Genomic DNA, 25,169 nt, shown 5'->3' with positions numbered 1-25,169 from the left:
TAACAAGGCAAAGCTCAAGAGCTTCGCCTACACTCAGCCCTCAGGCCCCTGAAATGTGCAGATAGTCATCAGGCTTTGCCTGGGAACGGGAGCTGAGTCGGGTGGCTCCTACCTCAGGCTTGCCCCCAGGAGGAGGTGACCTCACCTGACTCCCTGGGACATCTCCCTGTGTGGGAAGGTACTGCCTAGATGCTTAAGGACATCTAAGGATGCGCCTGGAGGATGGGATGTGGCGTAGGTGCTCCAGAGGCAAATTTTCTCAAGGACATGGCAGGAGGAAGAGCATTTTATAGAGCAGATTCCCCCAGGAGCCCCTTGGCTGCCCAGGGAATGCATCCCCCTCATCCATCTCTCTAGATGAGCACCCAAATTCCTTCTCCATGTGCAATCAGTGGAGGAGACAGACTTTTTTTCCTTTTTCACAAGGCTCTGGTTCACCCAGGTGCCCTGCACACCTCTGCTATCAGCATCGTGTGGGGGAACACAAACTCTTCTGGAGGGACAAAGTGATGAGCTACAACTTGAAAGTACCAGACCTGGCACAGCCCAACAAGCAGCCAGGCTACTGGCACATATCCTGAGCTGCCAGTCTCTCAGGCACACCTGGAAATAGCCCTCTGCCCCAGGACAACACCCTGTGGATTTGCTGGTTTCATTTGGATTCACCCATTTTTTCCTTTGCCACCCCCAGGCTTGTGAAACACTAACAGAATGGATGCAGCAAGATTTAAAGCAGGGATTTGTCCTTAAGGGGAGTGTGACAATGTGAGGTTGCAAGGGAAGAAAACATAAAAGACAGTCCTGGTCAGTCACTAACCTGCCTTTACCTCTCCTGGCTGGGAGTCACCTGGTGCCCAGGCATTGCCCCAGCCCCAGGTGCCTCATTCTGGGGCCTTTTGGAGCTAAGGCCATCAAGGAATATAGGTTTTTGGGATCCTTCTTGGTATCCCAAGTGCTCAGATCTCCATCTCAGGAGGTGGATCTGCTGTGCCAAACTTACTGATCTGGTTTCGGGTGCCCTGGTAAGGCAGCCTGGAAGTTTTCTCTCTAGTCAGCCCTCCTGGTTAACTGGCTTGTATCAGTTCTCTCAGCTTGACACCAAACACTGCATGGCAGCTTCCCAGAGGGGTAAAACTCTTGTTTTTCAACAGAAAAATGCAAAATCCCACAGTAACCAGTGACCTCTGTCTTTGTGCCAGTCCCTAGAGCTACCAGGCAGTGACAGAGCCATCCCAAAAATCCTGGGAGAGAGCCTCTGCCACTGTAGCCCAAAGAGGATGAGTAGGGGCTGAGGGCACCACATTCTCCTTCCACTCTCACTCCCCTTTCTGGCAACATTTTAAAACAAAGCAGTACATCATTCCCTGTGTTTGCTAGGAGCAGCATGGAAAGCTTCCCTCAGGTGTGCTGGGAGCAAGGTGGGATTTAGATCGGGGAAAAGAAGCTGAAGACAAGGACTTGGAAAGTAACAGAAGGGAGAAAATAGGGAAAGGGTCAGTGCTAGAAACAGAGCAAGGAAGGCAAATGCAGAGCATAGATATGAGGATAAAGGTGAGAGAAAACAGCAAGTTGTGAGGAATGACAGGAACAGGTAATATTTGGGAGAAAATGTAATGGCCTGGGCATGCAGGAGGTCAGACAAAGTGTAAAATATACAAAGGGCTCTCCCAGCTTGAAATGCTGGCACCACAAGAGGGTCTAGCAAGTGGTTCTTTAGTTTCGATGATGAAATCAAAGACTCCAACCTTCTGGTGGTCAAAATGTGGCAGCACAACCCCACATCCTGTATTGTAGCTTTTTCCGTTATTAAAAAATAGAAAACCAAACAAAACCAAAATCAAAACCCAAACAAAACCACAAAAAAAACCAAAAAAAAAAACCAAAAAAAAACCCAAAAAACAATAACATCAACAAATTAAAAAAAAAAAACAAAACAAACAAGCCTGATGCAGAGCACAAGCAAAATAGTGAAATTAAGACTGCAGTCTCAGGTGATGCTGGCATGAAGAGTAACAAGCATGTGCACTGCAATAAAGATCTGCAAGATCTGTGCTTCCCCTCTGGCAGGATCTTGGAGGCTCTAAGGAACATATTTAGGAATTCAAGGAAGAGACAGAGCAGTCTTGTGATGAAGGTACATGGATATTGTCCTGCTTCAGGCCCAAATTGATGTAAGTCAGAGGTACTTGAGCTAAAAATAATCTTGACTTAGCAGATCAAATATGCACAGGCCTAAAAGAGGCTGAAAAAAAAAAGTTGTACCTTTATAACCTTCATAGCAGCCTTTCCTAATTTTTGAATTATTGACTAATTGTCTGCATTTTATTGGAGTGAAACATTTACACTTTTTAAAGTGCTATTCTACCCTCTAAAAAGTGACTGTTACTGCTTCCTGTCACTGCCTGCACTGCCTGCTATGCCCCATGGAAAGTCTCTAACTTGGGATTTGTTTGCTGCCTGCCAGCTCTGTTCCAAGCAGGATATTTTCCATTTTGGACACAACTGCCAGTAAAAAAGTCCCAGAGAATTCCATGCGTGCCTCTGCACCTCTCCAGATAACAGCTCCTTTTTATGTTCGTGCAACTATGTTGTAGCTAATTTTGTGCAAATACCTTTGAGGCTAAAAGGTGCTCCTGAACCAGGAGCTTAATTTAGTCAATGCTGCATGGGCTCAAGAGCTCCTCACTCATTTTCCCCTGGCTAGGTTGGGTTTTGCAGATCCAAGAAGTTAAACAAATAATTCTTATTTTAGTATTTTATTCAGCAGCATCACATTCATGCAGTCACTTTTCAGAGCAGAACAGGGAATTCCCTCTTTTCTTCCTCTTCCTCATCCTTCTAATTTTTTTTTCGGTGCTTACAGTCCCTGAACCAGGGCAGGATAGAGGGAGGGTGTTGGTCTGGGCTCTGCTCAGCACTTTATTGACCAAGGGTTTTGCCCACAGGAGGAGTCCTGCCACCAACCTGGAACCTGCTCAGGCGCCAGAGCAAACACTCCTAAAAACAACTTTCACTAAAGCCAAGCCTGCTGAAAATGCCATTGCCAAAAACAGCAAAAGGCTTTTTTAAACCCCTGTAGGACTTGGCGACCTTCCTCCAGCCCAGAGGGCAGCAGCTCTGTGCTCTGTGTTTTCCCACGTGCAATCACCTTCTTCTGCACATGCCAGAGGTGCTGCTGGAGACCCTCTGGCTCACAGCAGCCAAGCAGAGGAACGATGTCACTGTGTTTGCCCTGGACCCTGCACCCATACCTCCACAGAATCCCAGGATGGGTCAGGCTGGAAGGGATCACAGTGGCTCATCTGGTCCCACTCCCTGCTCCAGCAGGGCCATCCCAGAGCACACAGCACAGGATTGTGCCCAGAGGGGTCTGGAATATCCCCAGTGAGGGAGACTCCACACCCTCTCTGGTCTCTGTTCAGGGCTCGGGCACTGGCCAGGGAAGAAGTTCTGCCTCCTGTCCGGGTGGAACTTCCTGGGCATCAGTCCCTGCCCGTTCCTCTGGTGCCATGGCTGGGCCCCCCGGAGCAGAGCCTGGGCCCTGCTCGGAGCCCTCCCTGCACACAGGGACACCCAGGGCTGAGGGCCCCTCTCAGCTGGGGCTCCTCTCCAGGCTGGACAGCCCCAGCTCCCTCAGCCTTTCCCTGTCAGGGATGCTCCAGGCCCTAAACCAGCTCCTCAGCCTCTGCTGGCCCTGCTCCAGGAGCTCCCTGTCCCTCCTGTCCTGAGGAGCCCAGGACTGGACACTGCACTGCAGCTGTGCCTCCCAGGGCTGGGCAGAGGGGCAGGATCACTCCCTGCCCTGCTCTTCCCAATGCAGCCCGGGCTGCATGTCCTGTCCACCCACCCAGGGAGGCTCAGTGTAGCTCAGCCTTGGGGCAAAAGCTATTTCATTGCACAAGGAATTGTCAGAGAGGAACTAAACCCATTCCTGCACTCCTGATTTGTACCCTCTATGAGCAGCCACGCGCTGCCCACTTCACCCTCACTTTGCCACCTTTACCCAGTTGCTTCTTAGCCATTGTAGAGAGACAGATACATATTCCTTCAATTACTCACTCTTTCCCCATGCAGAAGCTCTCCCGTGGGAGCAGCCCAGCACTGCAGGGCAAGTCTCACCTATAGGGAGGCAGGGAGATTGGGGATTCCCTTTCCATTTCCTCCCTTTGTGCAGAGTTTAAAATAGTGTTTATAATCAGTGGAATGACTCAGGAAAGCAGCTCTGGCAGGGTGGGGAGCCTAATTTGAAAAAAAAAAAAAAAAGGCAATGACTTTTGCTTTATGATCTGTTGGCTGCTATTCAGCCATCAGTACACAAAGGGCTTTTCTTCCTGAGCCATTAGCTAAATGAATCAGCAGAGATTTCCAGCGGAGTGTTTCTCCTGAGTCCCACCTCCTCTCAGGCTCGGAGGGCACGTATCCCTCTGCTGCTGCAGGGACAAACAGGACACAAACAGGAAGGTGCCTTTTTAAAATGTGAGGTTACTGTAAAAATAAATCATGACTCTTCTGCGGAGAACAGCAAACACAAATTATGGGCAACATTTTCAGCCTTTGTCGTTGCAAAGAGAGCCAGTGTAAACAGCCCAGCTGGCACAGCAGGCTGACACGGGTGTGGGATGGCTCGCAGCCCTGCAGCTCCAAGGCTGCCACAGCATTCCCAGTGTTCCCAGTGCCTGTGCTGTGGTGAGGACAAACCCCCGTGCTCCCCGGGGCTCTGCTCCAACCAGCCGAGCATCCCCACACCAGAGCACAGTGCCCAGACTCAGGGTGGGGATCCCTCCATGAGGGTCTCCAAATAACCTCAGTTCCAGTTCCTTCATTCCCAACAGAGGCTGAATGAAGCAGCTGTCCAGAAGCCATTGCAGCACCTTCCCTATGGAGACAGGCCGGTAAAGTTGGGGCTGCTCAGCCTGGAAAAGGAAAGGTTGATGTGTGGACACCTCATGGAACCTTCCAGTAGCTGAAGGGGCTAGTGGGAAACTGGAGAGGGACTTTTCATTAGGAAGTGTAGTGACAGGACAATGGGCAATGGCTTCACACTGACACAGAGCAGGTTTAGATGGGATATGAGGAAGAAATTGTTCCCTGTGAGGGTGGTGAGGCCCTGGCACAGGTTGCCCAGAGAAGCTGTGGCTGCCCCATCCCTGGCAGTGTTCCAGGCCAGGTTGGATGGGGCTCTGAGCAACCTGGGTTAGTGGAAGGTGTCCCTGCCCATGGCAGGAGGTGGAACTGGATGATCTTGAAGGTCCCTTCTGACCCAAACTCTTCCATGTTTCTGTGATTCTAAGGCTCCCAAGGCACCAGGAAGGTTTGGGGCACCTTCTGGAGCCTTGTGTGCTGCAAGGAAGAGGCTGTGCCCAAGCCCCCAGGCAGGCAGGTGAGATTGACAGGGGAACACGCAGGGCTGCCTCCCCCTACTCCCAAAAAAAGAAAAGAAAAAAAAAAAAATCAACACCCAGCTTCCCAAAGCAGCTGGGTTGAGAAGAAGTGGCCACGTGACTTCCCTTCTAAAAGTGAGAAAGGCAAGGATAAAATCATCTTCGCCCCGAGGAAAGAGAGACTCGTTCTCCTCCCCAAAAACTATTGAGAGGCTTTTATCTGTCTCAGCAGGGAGGGCTGGAGGAGCTGGGTTCCCTCTCTGCCCCAGCGCCAGAAGGTGAGGTGGACCCAAGAGGCACTTGGCTCCAAATTCCTGAAAACAATCAAGGGAAGAACTTCTCCACCTTGTTCAAAGTGCTGTAAAAATCTACAATGAGCACAGAGGGTACAGGAAGCACCCCAAGAGGATGATGGCTTCTATCCCCTATATAAATGGAACTTTTAAACTCCTGGCTATTTACAGCTGCTTTGCTGTGAAATCAAACACGTTTCAGCGGTTCTTTTCTCCAGCAACAGCCCCTGGGAGACTGCTGTCGCAGCCCTGGGCTCTGTGAAAGCTGTTGCCTTAATGTTCAGAGTTTACCAACCCCTTTTTCTGATGGATCAGGCGGATGCGGCGGGATGTGGTACGCACAAGAAGATCAAGGAATGTGTCCCTGAAGTTGGTTTGATGACTGAGCCGAGCAGGCTCACCTGGCAGACGCATTATCAGCGCTGAAGGTGTGATTATCATTAAGCTAAATGAGGTCTTGCAGGTGTTTCCCTGCTCATCAGCACTTATCTATGAAGATGGAGGGCACCGGCAGGTGTTTGATTTGGGTTTGGTTTGTTTTGTGGGGTTTTTAATGTGTTCTGCTTAGCACAGCTGCGGGAAGGGAAATCAACAATTGCCACCCAGCAATGGATGATTGTCTCATGTGATTTGTAGCAACCTTTATAATAAATGCAAAAAAATACTTCCTGCTGTTGAACTGAATTAATGCTAATAATTAGCATTAATGTATCCCACCTTACAGAAACTAAGAGGCCTGTTAGAAAAGGTTTCTCTTGTATACTGAAATTGAAGAGTTAGTTCATGAGAGTCCATGTACTCTCATCACATAAAACAGGACTTGTTTGTGGAAAAGTGTCTTTTTGCTGGCCAAGGCACACAGGAAAAGGTTAATATACCAAATTTACCTGGTTACACATCAGCCATTTAGAAAGAGCAGAAGTTTAAAAATTAATTATGCTGAAATATGCAAATAGGGGATAGACATGCACGTATGTGCACTGCCAGCTGAACAGCCACGCTTTGGGGAACTGGACAAAACCTCACAGTGCTTTCCTTCAGTGGACATAAGTTTGTGACAATATCCTCACTCCCATTTCCAGTCTTGCAGCCACAGTACTGCACAAGTCCAATAGAAATACATCCACAATCTGCCTTTATACCTCAAAAAACAAGAAAACCCCAGCAACACTTGATAACACACACAGCTTTCTCTATTTGCACCAAGTCTGACTCACTTCAAAATCCTGACCGGCCTGGCACTTCCAGTTCAAATGACAATACAAAGGCAAAACAATTCACACTTCAAAGGAGGTGCCACAGTCAGGCAGCCAAGGAATTTGGAATTTTGATCCTGCCCACCCTAACGAAATGAGCCTTCTTAAGACTTAATATGTGCTGGGGTTTTCGGAGTTCCCCTTCTGTTTTCTTTTTCTCTTAAAGAATTTTCCCCATACATGTTGCCAGGGGGACAAATTACTGGGTGCTTAAGAAAAACAAAAGACCTGGCCGCAGGGGGAGGGGGTCCATCTGGCTACTCTCTTTCACCTGGGCTTGTGGGCTGTTAGTTCCCGGTGTTTGGATGGAGAGAGAGGACGGAAGGAATTCGTCAGCACTGGAGACTTCTGCTTCTTCAGCTGCCTTCCTTCTATCAGAGAGAGCCTGGGACCCCCGGCCCACCTTCCCTGCCCCGCTGGGAGCCGGGCCGTGGCTGTCCTGCCTCTCCGTTGCTTCGAGCCTTCGCTGCATGTAGCCGTGCTCGCCCTGCCTGCCCAGACCTCCGGGGGGTTCCCTGTTTGGATACATCCCATCTGCCACCCGGGATTTGTGCTCGTCCCTGCCGTTCCAGCCTGCCGTTCCCGAGGGTCCAGCCGGACACCGGGGCCAGCCGTGTGGGGTTTGTGAAGCCTTTGTCCCATCCCTTCCCGGGATCCCAGGGCACCGGTGCCGCGTGTGTCCCGAGCTCGCTCCGGAGCGCCCCCTGCAGCCGCGGGGGAACCATCGCACCTGCCCTGCTCACCGGGAGCCGCCAGCGCCCCTGCCGGCTGCGAGCGGAACTGCACTCGAGGGGAAAGGGCCCGACAGCCGGGAAGGCTGGCACTGGGTTTGTGATTGTTTGCTGTTACTGCCAGAGTTATTGCTGCTTGTTTGACTTGTTGTACACATAGAGATATATAATAGCAAAGAACTGTTATTCCTATTTCCCACATCTTTGCCTAAAAGCCCCTTGATTTCAAAATTATAATAACTCAGAGGGAAGGGGGTTGCATTTTTTTTTTCATTTCAAGGGAGACTCCTGCCTTCCTTGGCAAACACCTGTCTTTCAAACCAAGACAACATGAAAAGGGAATGAAAAGCTAATGAAAGCACTCATGGTGTCTTGTCCACCACATACCTAATTCCACTACAAGTAGGGAGCAGCAGGGAGAACATAACAAGGAGCCTGGAATGCTGCGATTCCAAGATACCAGTGCAGCATGGATTGCAGGTACAAGAGGGAAGGTCACAGGAGGATGGAAGGCTCTTCACCTTGTGGGACACCTGCCACATGGTCAAGGGCTGTCACTGCTTCTGCCAGAGGCAGCGCTGGGAAAAAAATCATGCCTGTGGTTAACCGTGGTTTGGCTCCAAAGTCAGCAGGAGCACAAAGGGGATGAATCTGGCTATCCCTGCACACTCAGCTACCCACTCTTTCCTCCTCTTTCTGATAGGAAAGAAATCTCAGTTCAAAATTCCAAGCCCAATTGAACCTGGCAAGTTTAAAGTACAAGCATGGAAATGAATCAGACCCTTCCCAGAAAAGTTTATGTTTTACCCAAAAGCTTAAACACAAAGGATTGGCCATTTCAAAAACATCACCGTGCTCATTCAATCCTCAAACCTTTTGAGATTGCAGCACATAAAATTCAGTGCTCAGTGTCACATTTGGATTTGGAATGCTGTAGGCAGATGATACAAGCTGGGGTGGTGACTCTGCCACCAGACCACATCCCAAAGGCCTGTTTCTGAAAATGTGCATTTCTCAAAAAGCATACTAAATTATTTACTTCTTCATTCTATGAGAAGGGGCAGGTAGGGCTGAGCAAGTTGGCATTCTGTTGGTTTTATCCTCTTCCAAACCTGGAAGAGCTGGTTTTGGATCCAGGCAAGATTCCCAGCCAGCCCTCGCTATGATGAATTTTGCCATCATCACCATGAACAGTTTTCAGAGTGACTTGTAATTGCAATGAAAACTCCTATTCACACCTCTTGGAAATATTGGTTTAGGCTGTTCAGCTGAGGATGAGTGAAACAAGTGTGAACTAATGCACATGCCCAACCATTCTCAGCTTATTACAGGCAAGAATTAGCTTTTGCTGTAGGAAATGGAAATTCCAGAATAGCCACACAAAGCTGTAGACTCAAAATCTGTCCCTGTCTATACTGCTTAGTCTTCCAGCAGTGTTCAGCCACTGCCAGACATAAACCAGTGTTTTACAGGAGGAAGAAAAAGGAGAGGAGCTGCAGCATCCAGTTCCTGCCAGACACTCCATGGACAGACTGCAGAGGAACAGAAACAAAAGACCTGGTAATGCCTAATTTCAAAAGGTACAGAGGGGCACCCACATCACAGGAAATACAGAAATGATTTGGGCATTGTCTGTGTCCAAAACCAGTGGGAAGACTCAGGGTTAAACACAGGAAGTAACAAAGGAAATGCATGTCCCTCTTCCTACAACATGATGGTCTTTCCTCACAAGGACAGGCCCAGCACCTGACATCCATTTAAGCCACTTGTATTATACATCCTACACATCCAGGTGGTTACAGCTCCTCTGGGAAGCACAATTCCTGGAGACTGTAGCTCTCAGAGTGAACGAGCTCTTCACTGGAGTCCTCTGCTCCTGCTGCTGACCACCGATTTCAAAGACACATTTGATCTGTTTCCCAGGCAAAGCAGGAGCCGAGATGATCAAGCCAAGATCAAAGAGATCAATTCAGATAGGATGCTAAACCAATTAATAATAGAAAGGGATCTGCTTACACTGCCAGCATTTATAGTTACAGTCTTGCTGCTGTTTATTGTTCAAGTTTTACAATGAAAGTAATTTTTTTAGAAGTAATTCAAGGCTAGCAAACACCAAATCACTGGTGGACTTCCAATGACACTTCTTTTGCTGTCTGGAGTCACTAAAATCAGGTGTAGTTGCTGGAGTTCTTCCTCCTATTTTGCATATATCTTACTCCTCCTGGTTTCTCTTCCTGTGTATTCCAGGATAGCAGCCAGACCTTCTGACTCTTGCATGATCTGGAATTTTCACCCATGGGACTCTGGTTCCTGTATCAGCTCTTTCCTGTCTTGAGGGCTGGTCAAGATTAGAATTCGTTAAGAAGGATAAAAAAAAAAAAAGAAAGACAGCAGGAACTTTTATTGAGTGAAACGTCCCTGTTTCTTTCTTCAGCAAGAAAATAATCATGGCAACAAGAAAAAAAAATACAACCAAAAAAAGTAATAAAAAAGTGCATCTGTTGCAACCATTATTCTTGTCTCTCTTTTTGACTCTTATTTTGCAGAGTTTAAAATAGCAATTTTTCCTCTTCCTTTGCTTTTTTTCTCAGAGTGCAGCATCAGTCATTAGTTTCTCCTTTAGTTTCTGCAAAGAAACCCAGATTCATAAGAACATGTGATCTCACATGACACAAAATACCTTGAACTTTTCAAATTTTTTATATCTCAAAATTAAACACATACCCCCCCCACACAGACACCCTTCCAAAGAATATTGCATATGACACCTTTCAACAATTCTAGAGTAACGTAATTCTGTTTCCAAGATAAAAGCCCGAGAATCCAAACAGGAAGCTCTCCCTTCCCCTTCTCCCTTCTTGCTGAAGTTCTGCCTTGAAGAGACATGTTTATGCCTCTGGAAATCTTAGAAATAATCAGTTCTGTGTAGCCATGCAGCTCACAACAGATGATGTCTGAGGAAACACAAAACTTTGCAATCTATTTTACTGACTTTTCTGTCCCCATTTCTAAAAACAGACGGATCTATGAACTAAGTATAGGATAGGTACAGGATCATGGGAGCTGTCTCAGGCAGTAGCTCACATAAAAAATCATGCCACAGTTTTCATCCTGCATTCGGGGGAGCTACTGCTATCTTGGAACTCTTTCCTTTCCCCCCCTTCCTTCTCCAAGAAAACAATCAGTTGGTTACCAACAATATTCTCTCCTTTCTTGCTGCTGCTCTTTACGTCCTCTTTTTCAGCGAGAGCTGCCAACTCTGGCTCTGTTTGGTGGCTCTGGTAGGAACTCTGGTCTGGTGGTGTCACTCCCTGCTGTGTTCCAGTCTGTGGCATGGATTCCAGTGCTGTTCCATTGGGCACTTGAAGAAGATATGGCTCTGTGAAGTACTGTCCTCCTGCCATGCTTGAAAAAGGCATTTGGGAATGCAACTGATTGGAGAAAGGAGCTCCCTGCATGTAGAAATCACTCCAGGGCACAGCTGGATAGGCAGGGATGTCTGCTGAGGGAAAAGCCACCAAGAAAAGACAGAATAATGAAAAGAATGGAAGCATGTCTGTATACAAGATGTGTGTGTTGTGCTTAGCTCAGTGCAAACACAGGATTGCAGTGCAGCAGACACCACACACACATCAAGGATCACTTTGCTGTTTACACTGCAGTGTATTTATCCAAAACATGGTTCTTAGGGAAAAAAGCTTAAGAAGTTCACAGCATTTTTATAATCAGAAAAAAACCCCATGATGCCACTCAGCACTGATCCTGAGTGTATGTAACGATAGTAGAGACACCACTCCAATTTTTTTTTCCAGTCCCATTTTCCAGGTTAGCTCTGCCAAGCATAAGCTGGATGCTTAATCTTCACTTTCATTTATAAGAGCTGTAAACCAGGAAGCAGGAATGTTTTGTTAATTAATATCTATAATTCAACTACGCTGCTCACTTGCTTACGTGCTGATTTAAGACTCACAGGTGTGTCTGCACTGATAGACTGGATTCCAGCCCTGCACTTTGGGAATGCTGGAACATTGTTAGGAAGTTGAGAGGCACTGAAACTTAGAGGAGTTGTCGCTGCCCCATCCCTGGAAGTGTTCAAGGCCAGGTTGAATGGGGCTCTGAGAAACCTGGGATAGTGGAAGGTGTCCCTGCCCATGGCAGGGGGTGGGACTGGATGAGCTTTAAAGTCCCTTCCAAACCAAACTATTCCAGGATTCTGTGAACTTGGTCATCCCCATGGCATAACAGAAAAGCCTTTCACTGCTGACTGGGCTCTGGACAGAAGTATGGAATAAGAGAATATCAACTCTGTTCCTTCAACAACCTTCCAACTTCACCAGCTTGCACCTTTACACACCCCTTTATGCTCACACAACATGCCCCAAGGAATGCAACACACATTTGGGCATCAAGCCATAAAAACATTTAATTTGATGCAGTCTGGGCCACAGCCCTCTCACTATTTCTGTCACTTTGGACTGAAAAACCACAGAAAATAATAATTACGTCTTGGCACTAGAGCAGGGAGCAGGGCCAAGTGTATTAGATAGCATGGGTGCTGCCAACCTGTCCTGGACAATGTCAGCTGTGAAGAGTGGGGACAGGAGCCAGCTTGCAGCCTGATGTGAGTCAGACTCTGAGTCAGACTTCCCCCAAGGTCCACAGAAATGGTACAAAACCAGCATCTGTGGTCTAAAACTGTTTGTTCTCTCATGTCGTAAGACAAGGGATGGAGCTTTTGGAGCGTGACCCTAATTTAACAAACCTGTCAGTCCAAAGGAATTAACTACAACAGTTTGTCATTTGATTATACTTGGGCTTGAATAACTTCAAAATACTAACCCCAGACACAAAACAAGGAGATCAACAATGCCACTTTTACCCAGGTTTTTTTCAGAAAATTATGCTAGAATGCCTTCATCTTAGTGCTGTTGCAAATTTAAGTCAGAGGAAGAATCTTTGCCCATACTCTGTTGGCTCCTGTCTCTCTCTTCTTTTGCACTACCCTAAGATATATAACATGATTTCAGACTGGTTTCTGCAGAAGCCAAACAGTGAGAAGCCTGGTTTTCCTCACTGTCTCCAACTATCCCATTTGCTGTGGCACCTTTTCCTTTTTCTCTGCCCCCTTGACTCCCACCACACACAACAAAGGGATGTTCATTTACACAACAGGACACTCCTGGAAAAGAAAAGTTACTTCTCCAGTACAGACAGAACCTCTACACTACCTGACACGTTCAGGGTTAATGCTCTTCCTGACGTGTGCACCCTGGGTAGTAACTTTTGATTCAAATGAACGGGTCATTCAGCACTTTAAAAAAACCAAGCATACAAGGAAATTAAGTGGAAAAAAGATGGGCACATCTGTAGATTTCAGCAGGCATGTGGACATTCCTTCTTTCTGTCACATTCATCAGTAAACTCACTGATCATAATGAATGTTTCGGGGTATTGTTTAGTTACGCCAGAGGAGCAGGATGCCAAAATATTTCAGATATTTACCTGAATTTCCACTTGGCTGCTGTGCCATGAGTGGTCCCCCTGTGCGGTTTTGTACATAGCCTTCTGTGGCTCCATAGGTTATGGCTCCACTGTTGGCAGATAAGGCAGGGAAAGCTGCATGGGACTCCAGGGGTGTTGGAGGAGGGAGATGGTCACTGGAGAACACATTGCTGGCCAGGTGACCTGGGTGGCAGAACTGGGAGAGCTGGGAGAGCTGGTAGATTTCCCCCCCGCTGCTGTATTGACAGTAGGTGGCCTCCAGGTCGTCTCCAGGCTCCAGCTGCTCGAGGTAAGGGCAGGAAACCGTGGAACTGAAGCTGCAGGGGGCAAGGAGAGAGGCAACCCAGAGATTAAAGGAGAGTCAACAGCTACAGCAACCTGTACAATTAAAAACTGGTTTATTGCCTACCCTTCCTCCCAAATGCCAGGCACAGGACAAGGGCAACAGAAGCCACTTGAGCCAAGTGCTTTCACAGCAGGATTCTTGAACAATGGGTATTAGTGGGGATTATCTTCCCACTCTCCAAAGCACACCCCAAAGCTTGGAACACCCTCACTTTCACTTGACAGGCATGCAATTCTGAGAGCACTCTAAGTACAGGCAGCACCTGTCTCATAGCAGGCACCCTGTCCTATTATGCACATTTTCATTCTCCATTTAAAGGATATTGTCACATCTGCATCTCAATTTTCATTTCTGCTCTCAGCTAATTCCTTGTCCCCTGTTCCACCTTCACCCTCCCAAGGCTTCTCTCCCAGGAGCCACTTTTTTGATCTCCCTCAAAGACACTTCATCTGTTCCTACCCTTGATTCTGGACGCAGTAAGCGAAGGCTTCCCTGGAGCCGTTTTCCTGACTGGCCAAGCTGCATTCACTGCTGGGCGTGTCCAGCATCAGGGGAACAATGTGGCTGTGGGGGTTAAAGGCCAGGCTGAGCGGCAGGCTGGCCCTGCGGATGGGAGGAGGGCTGGGAAGACTAGGGAAACACTCCACGCCGCTGGAATTGAAGGGCAGCTGCAGCTGCGGCAGCGCCTTGGTCTGAGCTTGTGCTTCACACGGTGCCACCATTCCTGCCACCGAGGAGGCTGTGGATAAAACAGAGAGACTGTCACTGTGCTGTCACACTGGGAATCAGCAGGAGCAAGCAGAGGGAATGACAAGAGGAGCAGGACAGAAAAGCAAGATGCCAGTGAAAGAGTGGACATTAATTGATGGGAATTAAAGTAAATGAGTACCAGCACTGTTGAGAAGCAACAGGGAGTAGCAGCAAGCTCTCTGGAACACAGGATGATGCTTATTGGTTAAATAAAATTACCTTTGTGATTTCAGTCTCTGCATACTATCTTTATCCAGCTCTCAAGAAGGCAGCCAAATGAAGCAAAGTACTTCCTGGAAAAAAGCCAGGAACAATCCCCCAGTCATCTTCCATTTCTACTGTCCTCTGGGAATAGTGTGCTGCACAGATCACCCTTTTGAAAAAATGAACTGTGGTTTGAAAGAAACAAAGCTGTGACTTTACGAATCCATGTCTAGGCCACTTTGAAACCCACTTTCACTCCTGGTTTGGCCTCTGATGAGTCATGCCAAAAACAAAAATTTAAAAAGTAGAGATGGCAGCTGAAGGTCCTTGGGAAAAAGAAGCTGGGAGATGGAAAAGGAAACCAGCACCTTTTGGTTGGCTAGGATCTTGTTTGGTGACCTATCTCCTCACTCACTTCTGGAAAAGGAGAGAGGAACAGTTTCCTACAGAACAGCCTCTGTGGAATAGAGAAAATGAAAGATCAGAATCAGGTATGCTGATGATCCAGAGTAATAACCATACATAAGCTCAAAAAGCTTGGGCATGGTGAAGGAAAATGAGTTTCTCTCTTATTATGGCAATTAACAAATGGTTTCTCTTTTCACAAGTGTAGCCATCAAGTGTGCAAGAAGCTGAAATGATTTCTCCAATCTAGCTAGGAGTTTCTCCAGTCTAGCACAAGGATGAGGAAGAGAAGAGAATATATCACCAGCTGCTCAGGTGAAGCACTCCCACACATGGCAAAGCTTTCAGGGAAAGTCTGCAGCTGCACTTCACCCTTGCAGGCATAGAGAGTAACATCAAATGCACTCCAACAGGTGTGAATCAAAGGCCTTAAACACAAACCTAAACCTACAGATGCCACAACAAGCATTAGTAGCCTTTAGAGAATTTTGGAACGCACGTCCAGAGAGCCAACGAGGAGTTTTCACTTCAACATCTCGCAGCACTGCTTCTCAGATTCCCCAGTGTGCTGGGCAGTTCTGTATCTCTTATTGCATCTTGCCACATTCTGTTTTTTTCCAGCTCTCTGCAGCCATAGAGAGAAGGAATCACAATGTTTCAATGAAAACTTTTCAAGTTTAGAATAGCCCTGATTCTGGGCTCAGTCAGAAAACTGAAGCAAGATCTAGGATGGCATCTCTAAAGCATTCACATGCCCAAGCAGTTCTCAGTGGTTTATTTTTTCTGTTTGAACACACTATTTATCCATGCCAGGCAGCATCTCTGATGCACCTGTCACATTCCTGGGTTTTGGCTTAGCCAGCAATGAAACTGAAGATCTCTTCTGATTTTTTTAAAACCCTTCTTTTGCACTGGTTCTCCTGACCATTGTGCCCCAGAATGTTCACACACATGTTATGGAACTGCAGCCATGGGGGACACAACTTACCTGAAAACCAGTCTATATCCAGGAAAAGCTTCAGTTCAATAATGACAGCAGGATGAGCTGTTGTGCAGATGGCCCTGCTCTTCCTCAGGATGAACACAAGCAGCCCAAGAATCACTTCTAAACTCACTTTCATACCTACTAAGAATTAGATTTTTTTTTTAAATAGTATTTGCAACACTTAGTGCAGATAATATTTGTGGATCATGGCAATAGGATCCCCAGGAAATGAGACTGTGAGACAGCAGCCTCAATCTCCAGAGCTGGTTCAGCCTTTTGTAAAGTCACCTCTGCTTCTCTGTCCTTTCAAAGAGACACTGAAATTGTGTCTTCTAAATAGTCACAAATGCAGTAAGAACAAACAATTCCCAGAGAAGTAATAGCTGCTAAATCTAACGTATCTACAGAAGATTCCGGAGTTGTTCCATGCAGAATTCTGACCCCTGGCTTGACATAATACTCACATTGTACAATTCTGTTGCTCTTCCTGACACTGATGTAGAGAGAAAGAAAACCTCAGAAGGCTTCCCAGTGAACATGGGAATGTAACAGTAGGATTTTTATTTCTTGCTTCCATTACTTCTGGGTTCTCAGTCCATGAGACAACCTTGGGAATTTCTGGAGAGCAATTTAATAATTTACAGCTTCAGATCTCTGAACCAGTCCTGGCTTACACTTAACTCCAGAATGGTTATTCTGTTTCCAGCCTTTACTGGAACATCAAGGGCCATCACAAAGCTTTTCATAGATTTGTCCTCATCTTGAAATTATGAGAAAACACATTTGTTCAAAATTTGTTTGAAAGCCAGAATCCAGTAAGTGAAGCTTATTTGGAGCTTGTCATTTATTTACTGTTCTTTGACAGACCATATCCAACTTCATCCAATTGCTCCCAAGATTTCCATTCCAATCCCATCTCTGCCAGTGAATTCAATCACCTTGCTTTTTGCTTAAGAGTTACCTGCACAGGCTGGGTACCTGACAGGTGTCCTCAGCAAGGCAGACACATGAAACAAAGGATTTCCTGCAAAAGCATCAGTGGGGCAGAGGCACAGAAAGGAACTTTTCTTCCTAAAGAAAACGTAAGCCAGTGAATCACAGATACATATGTATCAGTAAGGAATCTCAGAAAACAAAGAAAAACTTCAAGTAACTGTCAGTGTCAAAAAAAGCCATTAATTTCAATCATGCTGTCTAGCAAAAGTGAAGAAAAACCAATTCTAAGATCAAAGCAAGCTCAAAATTGAAGTTTTGAGGCACAAAAGGCTCTTATGGCAAGTAGTGTGGCTACTATCCAAATCAGAAGCCGTAACTGCCAGGAAGGTAACACACATCTCAAATACAACTCACTGACATCTTTAATCAGCTTGTTTGGAGAACTGGTAAAAACGGTGGGACATAAAAACCCAAACCAAACCCACAAACCAACAGACAGTCAGAAGCACTGGGTAGAGCAAGGTAAAACAATGGGAATTGCAGCACTGAACACTCTCCAAAGGTCGTGGGTAACACACCACACTATTCTCATGCTCTTAAATAATTTTCTTGTCCTGCTGAAAGTGGTTAAAAAGGAAAGCACCTGAACAGCCACTCCAGCAGGTCACACTCTGTGGGCCCCACTGCACCATGATGCACAAAGTGTTTTGCTGAAACCACCCATGACCTGTTTCCACAAGGAACACTACTAATCAATTGGTTTTGCGTTGTAAATTGATAACCTTTTTTATTCATCTGTTCCCGCTTTTATTTTGCTCCTGTTAATTTGGATTTTATCCTATCCAAGTTTTGTTTCCTTCATTTTCTGAGATATCCTAATAAAGAAAACAGTTGGTCCCTAGATGGCCCTATTTCTAGGCAAGCTTTTTTTTCTGAACAAGGATGCTGAATGGATTCAGGTCACATTGGCTTTCATTTTCTTCCTGTTTTTTTGCTTTCATTCTTAAAGAGAAAAAGTCTGCCTGTGCAATGGTAAACAACAACAAAAAAAGCAAGTTTCATTTCCCATAGCTGTGTTATCCTGCATCTAGGAAGGCAAAACTGCAACTGGAGTTTTCCAGGTGATTGTGCCATGCAGATCTCTCTTCTACAAGGACTCTCTACATGTAGTATCAGTCTTTTCCCTCAGAGAGGACACTTGCCCTTTCATTTCTCTGACAGATACTATCTAACAGAGCAAATGGCTTCACACTGACAGAGAGTAGGTTTAGTCTGGGTATTAGAAGGAAGTCCTTCTCTGTGAGGCCCTGGCACAGGTTGCCCAGAGAAGCTGTGCCTGCACCATCCCTGGAAGTGCCCAAAGCCAGGTTGGATGGGGCTCGGAGCAACCTGGGATAGTGGAAGGTGTCCCTGCCCCTGGCAGGGGTGTTGGAATGAGATGATTTTTAAGGTCCCTTCCAACCCAAACCATTCTGTGATTCCCTGATATTCTCTCTTGACTAAATAGTGTCTGCAGAGGTACTTTAGGAACCAGGAGAGGTTCCTAAAGCATAGAAATCAGAGGATATTTGGGTTGTTTCCTTTAAACAAACTGTTTCGCAAAACCTTGGTTTCTATCCAATTCAATACAGGGCTCAACAGATTACACCACTTCATCACTCTGAAAGCAGTGAATTACTCAAACACTTTGACCATATTTACTCTGTTGCAAGAAGTGGAAAAACTGGAACTAACTGAATTACTGTCCTATTGGTTAAAAAGGTCATTGGATTGACTAAAGGAGCCCTTGCCTTGAGAGGATGACAGGCAAACTTAAATGACAGAAGTACTAAATTAGATTATCAAGAAAATATTTCAATTACATACTTCTAGCATTCTAAGCTTGTTGATGCAATCTTACAGCTGCTTTCCACAGTACCAAAATACCTTTAAGGTAAAAGCACTGTTAAAAAATTTGAGTCATTCTTAGAAAATGAGTTGCAGGAAACGGCCTTAACACTGATAACTAAACACTGATATATTTAGAAGACAACGAGGGGACAGACATGATGACAATAAATTCCAAATAACTAATTACACTGCGAAGCAGGAGAACACACGCAGCAGTACCACATGTCAGCACATCTACTGATTGGGATATCCGTCCCTAAGGAAGTGGTGGAGTCCTCATCACTTTGGAAATCTTTCAATATTGTGCCAACTTGGAAACACAAACATATCTAGGAAATGCTTTAGGGAGCATCCCTGACTCTAGGGAATGCTCTTGGACTGCATACATCAATAAACAATTAAACAAATCCTCTCTCTTTCATCGCCATCAATCTTTTAACTCAGCTCAGGTAGAAAACTGGTTGAACAGCACACCCCACTGACTTAAAACTCCACTGCAACATGGATTAAATTCAGCCCTCAGCTTTAGAACTCAGCTATTTGCACTCCCTCAAGGTCTTGCATGAAACAGAAACTTGCCCTGCCTGGAGAAGCCAAGGAAGCCCCGTTGGATGTGTAAAGGTATGGAGTACCTGAGGGAGCCTCTACAACACCCAGCAGTTCACAGAGTGCACCTTCCTCACACAGCTCACTTGGCTCAGGCTGTAGCCAGAATGTTTCCATCAAAACCAGAATATGGGGAGTGTGTATCTGCCATGGAGAACATCAGAACCAGAACAACACTTCCCTCTTCATTTATAGCCGCAGGGCCAGTGTCAAACAGCTGCTATAGAAGAATGCCCTGCTCACTTATCCTTATGAAGCCCTGTTCAGAATTCCTTGCTGGCTTGTGCTAGGATAGGAACAAGGACTGCAAATTTATCTCCAGAATAGTTACAGAGGCACCACAGTGCTGGTACATAACTGGTAGAGACTCAATCAGCAGTGAGCTGCTATATCTACAATCACAGAATCATTGAAGAGACCTTAAACACCATCTCATTCCAACCCCCTGCCATGGGCAGGGACACCTTCCACTAGACCAGCTTGCTCAGAGCCCCATCCAACCTGGCCTTGGACACTTCCAGGGATGTGGCAGCCATAGCTTCTCTGTGCCAGTGCCTCACCACCCTCACAGGAAAGAATTTCTTCCTAATATCTAACCTGTATTTCCCTTCTTTCAGTTTGAAGCCATTCCCTCTTGTCCCACCACTACAGTTCCGGATGAAAAGTTCCTCTGCAGCTTCCTTGTAGGCCCCTTCTAATACTGGAAGAGTCCTACAATGTCTCCACAAAACCTTTTCTCCTCCAGGCAGAACAGCCCCAACTTTCTCAGCCTGTAGAGTGAGCTAGTGTCACTTTTTGCATTGATGGCATAAGGCTCTGACATGGCCTTTCCTAAAGCATTTGGGAATCTTCCAGCTCCACCAGCTAATGCTGTAGCTGTGCAAAACACTCGTGCTGGTCAGGGTCTCACCTGAGGCAGAAGTGAGGGATGCAGGGTGTGTGCTGAGCAGGCTGGAGGAGTTCCCAGCTCCAGGGTCTCCTCCCAGCACGGCAGGCTGGTCTCCAGCAGCATCAGGCAATGGAGGCACAGGCAGAGGAGGTGCCCTGCAGGCAGACACAGAGGACAAGACAAGGCATTATGACCATCATGCACTCTTCTATCTGACAAGGGGCAGATCCTACATCACAAGCAGGTGGAAAGGGAAAGCGCTGGCTGACTACAAGTGCAAGGAAGGTCACTTGTACCAAGTCTTTGGGGCAGCAGCCCCAGGTCACTTGTATAGGACAGGCAGCAGGGACAGTGCAATGAAGTAAGTCAGGTGCTCTCCAATCTTTCATTTCTCCTCTTCCACTTAATTTTTCCTCTTTTCATTCAGTTTTCTTCCTAAGAAGACACTCACTCCAGATTGCCATAAATACATCCCTATGGAGATTGATTTCTTCTCTCACACATTCACCATCCCTTGAAAGACCATCTCTCGTCTCACACAGTCCCTTCCCCCCCCATTAATGTCCTCTGCTCACATATGAAAGGTACTACCTTGTATTTCTTCGAAGTCCATGGCTTTCTAAGACTGATCTAAGCAAGCAGCATTTCCATCACCAAGTGAAAATCCATGGAAATGGAAAGCAGTGGTGGGAGAACTGGGTTAAAAGAATCCCCAAACTCACCCGAAGCACCTGGGCGATGCATTCACAGAAACTAAAAATGAAGAGATGATTCCATAAACGTTTCCATCTCATCCCTTGCTCTCTACATGACTTCAGCCAGAGCAATTTCAGTAGTTTCGTTTCAAAATTAATTTGACTAATGTGTGCAACAGGTTAATCAAAAGGACTTTTAAGAGGGTCCACCACAATTTACCCAGAAATCTGACACGCTACCTAGGTCCAAATCAGTGCTCAGTTGTTCACTGTTTAAAGGTAAAGGGGAAATGGCAAAAGAAAATATTTAATTTGTTAGGTACTGGTTGTGGAGAAATAAGAAAACAGAGTAAGTTCCTCACCCATAATCCTCTGATCCAAAGGGGACTGACAGAACTGATGATGTTGGGTATTTTCTGTTGCCTTTCATACTCAACTTCTCCAATTTCCGCCACTTTGCCCTGCGATTCTGAAACCAGACCTGAAAAACGGAGAGAAAGGAATGCATTCAGGGAAGAAACCATCTACACATGGGGACACTGGCAATGTCCCAGTCCCTGTCTGTCCCTTTTCTGCACAGAACCCAAAGGCAGCACTTTCCCCCAGCAGGCGTTACCAGGATACGCTGTGGTGTCACACCAACCACAGCTGCAATCTCCCTCCTCTTCTCATTGTCAGGATAGTGGTCTTCCTGGAACATCTTCTCCAGCTCTTCTAGCTGCTCTAGAAATGATACAATGCCCAAAGAGAGAGAGATGGGAAGTATGCGACAAGAAAACAAGAAAAAAAATTAACAAGAGAGGGAAACAGAAAAAAAAAGAGCATTTTTACTATACTTAGAAATACATGAGTAACAAAAGTTTTTTTAAAAATAAACCACAAAAACAAACAAAAATCTTCATTTGCTGTTTCAAAAGCAAAGAGCATTGCTAGTGATGCTTCAAATGAAAGACACTCAGCAACTTTTATTTGTGGAAGTCTTCACACATCTAATGGTGTGGAGTGCAGTGCAATACCAGTTAGAGCAGATCAGCACAGGGAAGGAAACACCAAGTGCCACTGGCACTGCCAGCACCACTGTGTGCCAGTGTGTGCCCCGGGATCTACCTGCACTATAGAAGGTGCGGGGCTTCTTCTTGACAGGTAAGGATTTTTTTCCCTTGGCCACATCATAGCTGCCTCTGGACTCCAGGACTGAAGACCCCTTGTAGGAATTCTGAACTGCAGCACTGGCTGGAGCACCTTTGGATTGCGGAGGGGCCGGGCCAATCTCCTCCTGCCTGCAGGGAGCTCCAGCCACTCCACTGGATGCTTTCTCAGCACACAGTCCACTGCTGTTGGTACTTCTCCTCTTCTTTGCATCCTTTTCAGTCTCAGCAGGGCAGTAACTCTCAGAGTGCTCTTGTGACCCTGTCTGACCCGTGGGCTCCTGTGCTAATCCAACCTTCTTGTCACCACAGAAATCCGATGGTTGCCCACACACCAAGGCAAAGTCATGCTGGCCATCAAGGACCACCGAGCCTTGGGAAGACGACCCAGCTGCCTGCAGGGTGCTGTATGCCCCATCTTCCACCTTCTTTACAGAGCTGTTCCTATCTTCTATTCCCAAATTATCCTCAACTTTTTCTTGTGTGGCTGTGCCTGGGAATGCAGGTAGCACACTGCTCCCTGTACCGTGGTCACCAACAGCATCAGCATCCACCACAAAGTGCTCTGTATTCAGCAGCATGTTCTCCTTCTCATCCTGGCACTCTACAAGGCAAAAATGGGAAAAAAAAACCCAAACCCCACCCCACATGCACATTGCCTAAGCTGGATGTGCTTGGATCGGGAGTTTCAGTTACAGGGGAAGGAAAAGCCCACACAATGAAACCCAACAGTGACAAGAACCAGAGAGCTCAAAATAAAGACAGGTGCTGCCAGGAAAGCAGCAGCAAAGAACCTGATATGGTCAATATGGAGATATTCAAACATCTGTGATGAGAAAAGCCTCATTTTAAAAGCAAACTGTAAACTATAGGAGGTAATTCCAGACACAGAGAATAAAGGGACGCTTGTATAGTACAAATTCAGCAGTGGGAAAATGGCCCCAGGGATAACAAAGGTCTCTGGAATAAGCAACAGAACAAAAATCAATGACTTGGCAAGATCCTGTCACCTTATTACGATGAGCAAAAGAAAGGAGCAAAATTCTGGTCTGCTGTGTGAGCAGGGATTACCTGACAAATGTCATCACTTTTTACTTTTATAGAGTTCTATCATACCCAAGCTGGCCAAGAAAAAAAAATTAATTGTCAGACTTCTAATAACTGCCTTAAATTATTTCTCTGCAGCTTCAGCCACACCTCTGAGTAACAGACTTGCAAGATAGGGAGTGAATAGGGGATAAGGACAAAATTAGGTACAGAAGTCTGACTAAGATTAACAAAAGCACAAACTGTGTTACAATAAGAGAGACTGAACAGTAGAAGACAGGTCAGAAAGAACACAGCAAGAGAAATAATTAAAATAGGCAACAGAACAATACAGAAGCCCTATACTTCCCCAGCTGGCATTTACATTTCCAAATAAAAAGTTCCAAAAACCTCCCAACTGGCTCAGAATGTATGAGTCTGTATGATTTCTGCTACTTAAAAAATTTTTTAAGTGATTATTTCTTAAAAATAGGAGGTAAAATAATAAACCCAAACCCATGTATTTGCCTCTGTCTGGAGAGAAGAAAGTTTGAGCAGACTGTTGGAAGCATTTCAATAGTATGTGACAACAGAGAAACTTGATAGTTTAATTTTTTGGGGAAAAAGATAAAATAATTTCATTTCACTGTGCTCTGCTTTAGATGTATATTAGTGCAATGCCAAAATAAAGGATTTGCTTCTGCCTCAGTGTCGTTTTCTAAAACAACTGTTAATCAAAGAGGAGCCCCACAACTCCAAGCAGATGGGAGAATCTTCACAGAAGTATAAGGGGATGGCAGGCTGCTCCAAGAGCATCTAATTTGCTTTTTACAGGATTAAGAGAACCAAATTAGTTGTGGGGGAAAGAAACAGAAGCAGGAAACTATGCAGCTATAATAATTTGATCTTGTTAAGCAGCAATAAGTTTCCACTGCTGTTAAATGAGATGAAATATCCTGATAGGGAGGGTCAAGAACTGAACAAGGCAGAAGCTGGCTCTGGTCTATAGAATTCCTTTCCCACCATCCTCCTGGTTGCATCTGAGCTTGCCTCACTCATTATGTGAAGAAAAAAAAAAAAAAAGTATTTTCCCATTATTTGAGCAGGGGTTTTACTTGTTTCTATGCAAACACCAGTATGTGCTTCCATCACAAAATAAGCGTCCAAGTCTTATGTGGGTACCTTGTACACGTAGCAGAAATGGACACCTGGGAGTTTTATATCCTCTACAAAAATATTCCTCTGTGTGAAAGTAAACTGCTGTGTTTTATTTCTAGAACAGATACCAAAGGCCTCACAACAATTTGGGACTGTCAAGGAAAAGAGCTGAAATGAAAACCAGGTTTGGAGGGAAAGATGGGCCTTCATGGTAAAAAGGAGGGAGTTATAAAACCACTCCTTTCTCCCATCATTCAGAGACCAGACTGAACGTCACTTTGTCTCACCTTTAGACAAACAGAACCTTAAGTGAAGGGATTTTTAACCGAGTGGGAACATCAGGCATGGGTAGCCCAGAACATCTGGTGCACGAGCAGGAAACCAAGTCCCCTTTTCCATCTCACAACCACCTCCTTAGACATTCCTAGGAACAAGACAACCACTTGCACTGCAAGGTTTTTTAAGGCGTTTTGGGGCATTTGGTACAAAGCCACCCGAACACACACACACACACGGCAGGGGGGGAAAAGAAACAGCTTCAGAGGTCCCTCTACGCAAGGAAGAGAAAAACCGGACAGCGGGGGAAGGCGCAGCCGAGAAGCCCAGAGGCAGCGGGAGCCGCTCGGTGTGACACAAAGCCCACCTGCCCCCTGCCGGGTGCTTTTACAAGCAGGAGACTCGAGGCCCGGGGAATCCATCAACCCCAGCCGCGGGGCCAGGACACGGCGGGGCTGAGGGAGGCTAATGAGCGCCCAGATAACATCGCTGAGGAGCGATTATCCTCCCCCGGGGCTGCTCATTAGGCTCATTGCCGGGTGCCTCCCCCCGGTTATTAAAGCGAGCCGGCATCACTCATCCCCTTGCCCTCATCCATACCTTTACCACAGCCTGTGCCCAGCTCTCCGGCCGCCCGCTCCTCCGGCTGCTCCTCGCCTGCCCCGTCCATGCCGACTCCGTGGCGGGCCCGC

The 25,169-nt window shown here is 46.3% G+C and overlaps 1 protein-coding gene and 1 long non-coding RNA gene across 3 annotated transcripts in view; one reads left to right on the top strand and one right to left on the bottom strand.

Annotated features, from left to right (window-relative positions):
* LOC116443319 overlaps window positions 1–10,027 on the top strand; it is a 16,183-nt gene extending 6,156 nt beyond the window's left edge. The window contains exons 2-3 of the long non-coding RNA XR_004239829.1: window positions 9,134–9,221; window positions 9,909–10,027. This is a non-coding gene — a long non-coding RNA (uncharacterized LOC116443319). The remainder of the gene's footprint in view (window positions 1–9,133; window positions 9,222–9,908) is intronic.
* On the bottom strand, window positions 10,026–25,169 carry NOBOX (NOBOX oogenesis homeobox). Of its 2 annotated transcripts, XM_032107418.1 has the most exons (9): window positions 25,084–25,169; window positions 21,977–22,621; window positions 21,486–21,592; window positions 21,232–21,350; window positions 20,196–20,329; window positions 13,969–14,248; window positions 13,164–13,480; window positions 10,855–11,163; window positions 10,026–10,287 (listed from the first exon to the last, which is right to left on the bottom strand). In XM_032107418.1, exons 1-9 carry the CDS (start codon window positions 25,145–25,147, stop codon window positions 10,262–10,264), a joined length of 2,001 nt encoding a protein of 666 aa, XP_031963309.1. In that variant the 5' UTR covers window positions 25,148–25,169; the 3' UTR covers window positions 10,026–10,261. The 2 variants fall into 2 exon arrangements, with proteins under 2 accessions (XP_031963309.1, XP_031963308.1); XM_032107417.1 differs by lacking the exon at window positions 21,977–22,621 and having other exon boundaries at window positions 25,078–25,169.

Source organism: Corvus moneduloides, chromosome 4, assembly GCF_009650955.1.
Source record: "Corvus moneduloides isolate bCorMon1 chromosome 4, bCorMon1.pri, whole genome shotgun sequence".
Classification (NCBI taxonomy): Eukaryota; Metazoa; Chordata; class Aves; order Passeriformes; family Corvidae; genus Corvus; species Corvus moneduloides.
The sequence above is the reverse complement of the archived record's forward strand: the minus strand, read 5'-3'. Positions and strand labels throughout refer to the sequence as shown.